The 10,784-nt window shown below is 40.5% G+C and overlaps 1 protein-coding gene across 1 annotated transcript in view; it reads right to left on the reverse strand.

Annotated features, from left to right (window-relative positions):
- LOC145986384 (ATP-dependent translocase ABCB1-like) overlaps positions 1 to 3,088 on the reverse strand; it is a 114,670-nt gene extending 111,582 nt beyond the window's left edge. The window contains exon 1 of the mRNA XM_083120329.1: positions 2,989 to 3,088. Coding sequence (XP_082976455.1) covers positions 2,989 to 3,005 — 17 coding nt within the window. The 5' untranslated portion in view covers positions 3,006 to 3,088. The remainder of the gene's footprint in view (positions 1 to 2,988) is intronic.
- Between the last annotated feature and the right edge of the window lie 7,696 nt (positions 3,089 to 10,784).

Genomic DNA, 10,784 nt, shown 5'->3' on the forward strand with positions numbered 1-10,784 from the left:
CATGCTAAAGGTCCCGGGTTCGATCCCCGGCCGGTTCAAATCCGGGAACTTTTCTAACGTTGGAAGCGGCCCCGGCGCCCACCCAACGTCGAATAACATGGGTACCTGGAGAAACCTGGGGGGTAAAGGCGGTCAGGGGCGTGGTGCTGATCACATCACCCCCACTCACGACCGGATCAAGAAAGTGTGGGGCGTTACCCCCACACCCCCTATACGCCTTCATGGCGTGGTGCTAAGCACAGGGGAAGACTTTACTTTTTATGTAACAGCAATGGTTAGTTAATAACGTAATTCAACTTGTGCCAAATGCTGTACTGTTTTACATCTAATTTCCATCACAAAAAATCTTCCTCCCCCAAAAATAAGTTCCTTGGACATAACGAGAGTACAGCGCCTTGAATAACGTAGTGTGGAAAACGACCCAAGAAACTGGTTCCCCGAGACGATGACAAGTAGATGGCAGTGCGATCGACCCAGGTGCTAATTTTGTTATGAAAGTAATGCGGCTTAGTTAGTTTTTGGAATATATTGTGTAGATTTGTTTCTCTAGAAAGGCGGTAAGTGAATTGATGGAAACAGTTATATTTGTGGAGTGATTTGCAGTCACGAAATGGCATTAATTTACACAGAAAAGTAACATAAATACGTTTTATGTGCAACGCAACACGAGCATCAACATATCGCATGTGAGGCTGGGCGTCAAACGTTGGATTGTGTACACAAGTTTATTTTATTATACTAATAAAATTGAAATAGTGTCATGAAAGAGAAAAAATGTTTCGTGGCGTACATATTATGAAGCCATTTTCCCGAAATGCAGATATTCGAAAGAATTTAATTTCATATTCCATGTAGTTCAAATAGCCGATTAGGATGTACCTTGTCATCTCTATCAACAAATTGCTTTACATTCGTGTCGATTGGTAAGTAGAACATTGGTGTTAAGGACTGTGCATAATCTCTGATAATGTATTGTTCATCGAAATGCAATTCACAAACACCAGCTGTGTCATAGAGTTCCTTGTCAGCTCTGGGAATTGCACGATTCCACTCGGCTAATTTATCTTTTTGTTTGGGAACACTAAATATACAAATACCCTTTTCTTTACTTGAACGATATCCACCAGAACAACCAGGCACAAAACAGTGGCGACAGTTTCCAGACATGGTGAAAATATAACTCAACCAACGCGTTGTTTAAATTTTTCCAGTAAGCGGGAAACGAAAAGTGTCATATTTCACGCTTGCGAGTTTTTGGGCGGTAAGTTGGACAACACGCGAGTGAATGTAAAACAATCTTTGAAAAATAAACGAGTATTGTCTGTGTGAATTTCCATAAAAATAATATTTGTGACAATGACAATATTAATGAACCTTTCAGGATAATGCATACACAATACTAATTCTCGCAGCAAGGAAATAGACGACTCAATGTTGCACTTTATAACCAACTAGACACGCAAAGAGTGTCTAAAAGTGCAGCGAACTAGACGGATCTGGTTTTGAGTCATGACTTATTGAAGATTGGAAAATATATGTGAAATGAAGTTGAAATGTAGTTACGTTATGTTTGCGGTTTATATTCTAGAGCTGTATTAGAAGTATCGGGTATTGCGCGAGATTTACTGTAGACGATGTTTTGGTGAATGGCAGGCACATGGTTGGAAAGTACGTCCTGTGTGGGCTTGGTGTTTGTAGCATGTGATTCGTGTGCCACTTGACATATTTAGCCATTGCAACGACGTAGAAGAAAGAGCATATTTTATGTAGTTTCTCATACATATTTTATTATTTGAAATTGTTGTTAGGTTATGAGTGTTAGGTTAGGTAGCGGTAGTAATTTAGGAGTGTTAGGTTTAATACTGTTTGCAATTTGACATGCATATACTAATTTGGCGTTGTTATTAGGTTAGGAATGTTAGCTTCTGTGGTGCTAGTAATTTGACGTTATTATTGGCGTTTTTCTTATGATTATTCGGTTTGATGTAAATAGCACTTTTCTGTGTTCTTTCACTTCATGGGATGTGTTAGGAACGGAATTTGGATGAAAAAGTCATTGAAAGTTGCCCGGAATAGAGGGTATTTTTTAATTTACACCGGCCATACTTTAGGCCATATATCGCTTATTTGTGCTTTCCGCACGGAAAAGCCAAATGGGGATACGAATTTGACGTTGTTAGGAGTGTTGGGTTCGACGGTGTTAGTAATTTGACTTGGTATGAAGCACGAACATGTATGGTTCTTACAGAAAATTAATCTAATCTTAATCTTAATGGCATTTCTCTGTGTTCTTTCGCTTCATTGGTGTCTAACGAACGGAATTTTGACGGAAGAATTAAGAGTGAAAATAATCCAGAATAGGAGTTGTTTTCTCTTCCGGTTTTTTATAGTTTCGCAAAATATTTGTTATTTGTGGTTTCCGCACGCTAAAATTAATTTTAAGTTACGTAAAACATCGAAATTTTTCGATTCAATATAAATTAGACGTAATTCTGGAGGGGTAAGTATAGTCGGTCAGCTTGAGTCATCGTGTTTCTGCAACAATCTGTACTTTTATTTATCAATCGTTTATAAAACGCATATTGCGGTGGCTGAAAAGAAACAATATGTGTGAAATACGTATTTAAGGTGGTATTGATCTTCCAGGGAGCAACGAGCAACGATGCGCATACCCACTTAAAAGCAAAATATTTATTCCCACACTGACACCTTTACAGTGTATAGTTGGTAATCTAACACTGCCTAATGACGCCGAGTGAGAATATCTATGTACGTTTAGGACTATCAATTGTTTTCGGTATCGTAACTACTATGTTAGGGTAAAAAAACTACAACAAAAAGAAACTTCGACAAAATACGTAAATTACAATTTGCTTAATGTTTTTTTTCTGAAATCTGTCTGATTACAAGTGTTCAGAATATACACGTACAAAAAAGTAGAAAGTTAATTCCAATAGTTTCGTGTTTAAGAAAATGCTATAAACTCACCCGTTTGCTTCTAGCATTGAATCTGTAGCGTATATTCCTTGATCACTAGTTGATTTTATAACTTTGGCACTTACTTGCGAAGCTTGCCGTTGAGTTTCCTGTTCTTACACGTATGTCGTAAGCCAAGTTATCTTGTGTTTCGCTATGTTTAAATCCCCCCAATTCATCGTAGGCAATAAAAAGAAGAGAGAGCTAAGACGCATAACCTTGACCCGCAAAGCGATACAGTTCTGCTTTACTCACACCATGCAGCTGATAATTTACATTCTCTTGTTTGTGGAAGTTACAGTAAAAAGATGATGTAATGGACATAAAGGAGAACGTTAAAAGGATTGGAGAGGTCAACTATATATATGCAGTAGCGCAGGAACCTTTTTTATTTAGGGGGTGGGGTACAAAATTCAACCTCCACTTAGTACGCATACTACCCCCTTCCCCCCAACACTCACACTCTCGCCCTCATGGGGAGCACTTGAATTTCCTATTTTTCATTGAAAAGTTTGGATCAATACATTTTATTTTTCTTTATTTCATTTTTGAAATTTATGGTTATTTTTTTAAAAAGAAAGATAATTCCGAACCATAAAAAGTTTTAGATCTCGTTCTTAGCTAATTTAGAACTTAGTGGAACGGAAAATAAGAAGTTTGTAATATAAAAGATGATGGAAGGAAATGAGGATTTTCCCCACCATCTGTCTTGAACCATTCCAATCTCTGGTTATGAATGACATATCTCAATCAGGCATAATTATTTCGCACTCACTGTACAATGGGTACAATTATATCTGCGGAAAATTTAGGAGGGTACAATGTAGCCCTGTAACCCCCCCCCCTTTCCTGCGCCACTGCATATATGCACGTTTTGTTTCCAAGTCAATGATATATTCGTTGAAGTTTTTGTTCGTTTGGCTTTTATTTTCGATAATACCTGTCTGTCTCGATTACGAGGTAACTTGGACGGGTCCTGTATTGCATGCTCAGTAGAGGTGTATTACACAGTTTTTTCGGAGTTTCCTTTGTAATAAAGGGGTCCTGGGTTCGATTCCCGGTGGAGGCACATAGTGGTTCGGATCCCACTTTAAACTGTAGGTCCAGTCCCGATTAACCTTACTATGTATAAAGTGGACTTAAAAAACACCAACTCGGAGTTTCCTTTAAGCTGTATGTAATTACTTACTTACTCTCTAGAATTCTTAAACGCGAAGGTTTATGGCTCTGCTTAATCTGCTCCAGCAGAAGTCTTCCATCTGTTCCTATCCTGGGCAAGATCAATCCAATCTTTTCCATCCTTATCGATTTCCTTTAGGTCCATCTCAACTTAATCCCCCCATCTTCGTCTTGGCCTTCCTACTGGTCTCTTACCATCAGGTTTCCCAACAAGAATCCTGTAAACTCTTCTTTCCTCTCCCATTCGTGCTACATGGCCTGACCACCTAAGTCGTCTTGATTTACAACCTTGGTGACAATGAAGTTCGACCAGAAAGGAATACGTGATTAAATGCACAGAGGCATAGGCGGTGGAATGGGTGACCCGCAGAAGTGACGCATGTGTGTAAGAGGAGGCGTGTGAGCAGGCAAGAATCATGATCCCAGCATGTTGCACCCAAGGTCACGTAAAGAACGAAAACGGGGAAATATACGCGTGACATTGAACTTCGACCAGGCACCAGACCCATACGGGAAATTCCATGTAGTGGCGCATTCGACGGAAGCATGACGTCACGGACACGATAAGGGAGTCCGCCGTATATAAGCGCGTGCTGTGCACCGAGGAACCGCAGTGCATCATCACCATGGCCAGGGGCAAACCTATTGACGACACCGTGAGGAGAAGAGTGGTGGAGTTGCAACGGGATGGACTCAGTGAACGAGAAATAGGGCGCCAACTGAACTTACCTAAGTCAAGCGTCCACTGCATCATCAAACACCACCAAAATACGGGTACTACAGAGCCAGGTAAGGCCCCCGGTCGAAAACGTCTGCTGAGCGTGCGTGACCTACGGATATTTAGGCGCTAATATCCAGACCAACAATCATGTTTCTGTGGCCGAATTACGACTGTGGACTCGAGAACGCTTTCACATTGAAATGCCAACCAGAACCATCGCCGTTACCTACAGCGATGCGGTTACAGAGTGTACAAGGCGAAACGTAAAACCTTCCTTTCCATGTTGAACAAAGGCAATCGACTACTGTGGGCACGAATGTACCGGGGATGGACATTTTGGCAGTGGAACAGGGTTTTGTGGACGGACGAATCCATTTTCAATGTTGTGTACGGGAAAATACGGAAAACAGTCATTTGTCGGAAGGAGGAACAGAATGAAGCAAAATGTTATGCACGTCGGGTACAGAAACCTGCGTCAGTGATGGTATGGGGATGCATGACGGCATCTGGGGTTGGCCCAGTACAAGTCTGTGAGGGCATTGTGAATGCACACGCCTATACACGCATACTGGAGCGGCATCTTCCCACAGTGCGAAGGCACCTGTTCCACAGGCGGCGTCTCATCTTTCAACATGACAATGCCAGGCCTCATACAGCGCGGCTGACAAGAGAATGGTTGACTCGCCATCACGTGCGAACTCTGCCATGGCCACCATCGGGTCCCGACCTCTCGCCCATTGAGAATGTGTGGCGTGTTCTTAAGCGACGTGTGCAACAGAGGGGACCCACGACAGTGGCTGCTCTTATCGCCTGTGTGCAGGAGGAATGGCACCGCATCGATGTGGAATACCTTGAACGACTCGTCCGCAGCATGCCCCGACGCATTGCCACAGTTATTCGCCGACGGGGCGGCGTCACACCATGGTAAACAGGATCCCCTCTAACAGTGGTCGAACTTCAATGTCACGTGTAGATGGACGAAAATGTTTTATTTTGTGTGGACACCATACATTGCTGCGTTGCAGTGGAAATTTATGTTTTCCTTTGTTCCATGTAGCCTGTTGAATATAATATGTTCAGCATATGCATGTGTTCCCCTTCTTTCACAACGCTCTCCTATATTTGTGACTGGTCGAACTTCATTGTCACTAAGGTTGTAATTATTCTAATATCTGGACATGAATACAAAATATGGAGTTCTAATTTTTTTGGCATTTTCCACTCACCTGTACCCTCATCTCTTTTAGGCCCAAATATTTTTCTAAAGGTTTTATTTTCAAATGCTCTTAATTTATATTCCTCTTTTAATGTAATGGACCAAGTTCCACATCCATATAATACTACAGGCAAAACAACTGTTTTGTATATTTTAACTTTTAGTTTCTTAGATATTACACAAGAAGATCAAAGTTTATGAAGAAAAAAGTAACATACATTTCCTATACTAAGTCTGCTTTTTATTTCCTCTTTAAATGCTTTAAGCTGAATGCGCAGTTCCGATAGCCTATTAGTATTTAAGGTACCTTAAAACCAATTTCAACAAAGTATACATATACAGGGTGGGTCCGTAACTTCTTTTGGAATGGGCGCGCATAGCCTATAAGCTGACGCTCCCATTCTAATTTTCATGAACAAATTGTAAATTCCTAGGTGCTCTGCTAGGGGAGATACTCGAGTTCCTCAAAAATTTTAAATGGGAAAGCGGTCGAGCGACACCCTGTTGGGACAGTCCCTTAAATCCAAGCGAATTGCAAAGGAAATATATTTTTTGGCATAGACTACTATATTCGAATGCTGCCTCAAAACTGTTTTTCCTCATTTGTATTTTTAAGGGGGTGTAAGGAGTGACCCTTTCTCAAGACACAAATGTCAATCTCCCTTCCACATAGTACACTCCGGAGGACTACATCTTGCAGACTGTAGTGAGACTCTGATGTCTGGAGTCACGGCCAGTATAATCCAGTGGCGACTCGTGGCTTTTTCGAAGTGTAGGAATAAGTTATGGTAAACCGAGTAAGGTTTGAAATATGCGTTCAATTACATTCACACATATTGCTTGTACTATCCAATGAATTTAGAATTAGCTGCAGGCTCATGCTCAAGGTATGACAATGGGCCCTTGCTCCCTCACTTTGAACTATGAAATATTTAAATATGTACCTATAAAAACAGACAAAAATAACATTGACGATATTTCGGATTTTGCAGGAATTTCTATTTTCTTCCCCCTCCCTAGGGACTCCCCGATGGCGCAGTGGCAGCGTCGTCGCCTTGTAATCAAGGGGTCCCGGGTCCGATACCCGGTGGAGGCTCATAATGGTTCGGATCCCACCTTAAACTGTAGGTCCAGTCCCGATTAGCCTTCCTGTGCGTAAAGTGGACATAAAACACCAAATCAATAAATCGATCAATCTTCCCCCTCCCTGTCGTCATGTGGATTGACAATAATAAAAAGTGCTGCTTAAACTTCGAGATTATGCTAAATGTTTCTAAATTGCGCTAGGATTAACTATTAATTATTTTTTCTCGGATAAATGTAATTCTGCTTCTACGTTTCTAGAATTTTTGAACTTGCGTTATTTATTATTAACAATTATGTAATAGTGTAAATTTCTCCCCAAAATTGTTTAAAATGATGCAACAAACGACATGGTTTCGACATACCTAGGTAGAACTTTAAAAGGTTTGAGAAAATTGTTTACCCCCAACTTTCTACCGATTTCCTACCATAAAACCTCCTGACGAACTAAATCGGGCAGGATGAAGAAAAGGTAGAGGGCGGATCGTGGCATGGTTGTAAAAAAGCATGCCGCTGGGTCGGATACTCCCTTTCGTTTGAAACATGTCCGCTGGTGAAACAGAAATTAGATTTTGACAACATCCATTATATAACGGATTCTTTTTGTTTAAAAAATTACTAACCATTGTTATAACTGTATCTTTAGTCAAAATGACAATAAATGTCTGATGAATGGAGCGTGTGTTCTCCTGAAACGTCACAAAGAAAAACTGTTTTCTTATGCTTGTAATAACCGTAAACTACAGGAAAATAATTTTATAATGTAAGCAATGCGTACATACAAGAAAAACCGTTGTACGTATATTGCGCTCATAATTTTATAACGAGCATTAAACTCCTAAAAAGCAGAGAACTTGAAATAAGTATAAATGAACTGTAGGAAGTTCCTCATTTCCTTCATGGAGGAATCGCCTCTGGTATAATCCTCTGTGGGGCTCGTGTTATGTTGTCTCTAAATGTTTGTCATTGTCTCTTCATCCATCTCATCTGATCACAATTCATTCTCATCTTCGCGGTTAGCCAGAAATGGTAGAAAAGCAAATCAATCAATACTTCTCCGACACATTATCACTCAACCAGGGGAGTGTTCAAGGAGGTTGGTGGTTGTCATAGCTCCCACTCTGTGGTCTAACACTCCTTAGAAAGTGAGTTAGATCAGTCAAGATGGCAACTCGCCCTAATGGTCATATTCCTTCTTTCGAAAGTCCTGGGCGCGTCACTGCACTCGACCCACTGTCCCAATCAAAGTTCTGGAGAAACAAGAATACCACCTTGATGAAAAGATTCTCTCGGGCCATCGACCGGTGAGTTGTGGAAAAGATTCCAAGCTTTGGAGAGCCAACGTCACTCTCATCTTCTAGCCTGAAGATGAGAGTGACGTTGGCTCTCGTAAGCTTGGAATCTTTTCCACAACTCACCTGGTCGATAGCCCAAGAGAATCTTTTCATCATTCATCGCCAGGAAAACTTCAAGACTTACTTTAAGAATACCACCGTTTGGCTAGTCTCACTATCGTGCGCAGGATTTCTTTTTGGAGGGGGCTGGAGTTGTAAAGGAAGATTTGGTTGGTTGATTTGATGTTTAAAGTCCACTTTACGCACAGTAAGGTTAATTTTTGGATGGTTGTATCCTCATCAGCCCACCCCTGCGCACGCTAGTATCTAGCTTTTTGCCTTTTTCTGCGCACTTCATTAGCCGTTTATTAACCTATTACCAAGTTATAGACTCACCCTGTATATATTGTACTTATCTGTCTCCATCGAGACAGGAGTATCAAATCAGTACTATTACACATCAATCAAATGGTCAAAAGAATTCATCATTCTATGTGATATGAAATTACTTGAATTAAACCAAATGAAGCGAATTTGAGTATGATGGTGAAGGCTACAATTTATCAGTTCGTTTTTCTGCACAGTCATGCGCTCCCTTGTAGTGTGCGTGCTTACAATCAGGACTGGTAACGGTGATCTCTGGAGCTAAGATAATGATAAGAGATAAGAAAAAAACATGTGGGAGTCATTGTGATAAGATAAATCAACAATGCGCTGGATAGCACGATGACAGTCACTGCTGCTGAAGACGATAAGAAGGAACTTACTGCTCCTGAATTTGAATAGGATACTTGAGTTTTAAATACCAGACTCTTCAGCATGGAACTTTACTGTAGTTCATGTGGAGAAGCAGAAGCGCAGCACCTGAGATAATATTATTTTAATTTTAACGCGTAAATGCATAATGCAAAGATAAGATTGAATATCGCAATCCCCGCATAGAACTCGCCGAGAACACCGCTGGCTGTCACATGGATTTCTGACACGCTCGATTGTTTGATTCGTTTGGCTTGTGTGCTCGTTCACTTCATACTTTCTCTCCCCTGGAATGATAGATAGGAGTTCAATGTCGTCTAAGTTGCATACAATGGAAGAGACAGCTGCCGTGTTTCTTATTGGCAATTTCGAAGGAGAACTCGAGCGCCTATTGGTTACAGACGGCGATTGCAACCTCCCTCAGTAACTAGGTATCAATTTCAATTTTGAATTTGATTTTAAAATTTTGGGTGCGTCAGCACTTAGCCTATTTTGCACCCGTCACATTATACGGGGTCCAGCCCCTTACCGTTGCAAATAACTCGAACGTTGCTTAACTAAAAACCTTAAAATATTCTGACTTCCGTTAAAAGCTGAAGCTGTAAACGGGCACTCAGCACACATAAATACAAAAAACAGGACAACACACAGAATTATACTGGCCATAGGGCCAGTCGCCAGAGCCTCGTTTGTCTGCAAAATGCAGTCCAAGGTGTACTACGTGGAAGTGAGGTTGACAGTTGGGTGTACTACGTGGAAGGTCACCCCTTACACCCCTAACTAGGTATCAAGAACTTCGAAACAGGCAAAGATGTCCGCAGGATTTTTTCCCAAGGAAGGAAGGGGAGAGTAAGATTTCTTATCTTGTCCTTCAGTCATAGAAACTTATATTTTACCTTTTATTATTATTGTTGTTATTATTATTATTATTATCCAAATCATAAAATTAAAATTGAATTGAAAATACTTCGACGTTGTTGACAAGTTCAGACTTGAGTCCACTACCTAAATAAATAAGTATTGAATACATAAGTAATGATTTGGGTGCGATAAAAACATGGTGTGATGCAATTGGCCTTAAAATTAATGCTAATAAGTCATGTTATACATAATAAATAAAACTTTACAAGCAAAAATTCAAAAATGCCGAAATGCGTGCATGCGGTTCATATTTTGCATCCCGAGGCGTGAACATATTTTACCTTCCATTAATAATAATAATATCCTCAATATGTACCGTAGGCGGCTACTGCATACATATTACCTTATACGTAAAATTATTACGTCTGGCAAGCCGTATCTGGCAGACATGTTGATCCCTCGCACCACTATTCACAGCCACCATACAAGAAATAATTTCAAATTTAACCTTCCACTCTGCAACACACAGGCATATCAGTCGTCGTTTTCATATTTTGCTGCAAAAATATGGAGTGCCCTACCTAAGACCATGTCGAGCATATCTAAAATAAAATCTTTCCGAAATGAAGTAAAGAATTTTGTTTTGGCAGAGCAGAGA

Source organism: Lepisma saccharinum, chromosome 4 (genome assembly GCF_977018435.1).
Source record: "Lepisma saccharinum chromosome 4, izLepSacc3.1, whole genome shotgun sequence".
NCBI classification, from domain to species: Eukaryota; Metazoa; Arthropoda; class Insecta; order Zygentoma; family Lepismatidae; genus Lepisma; species Lepisma saccharinum.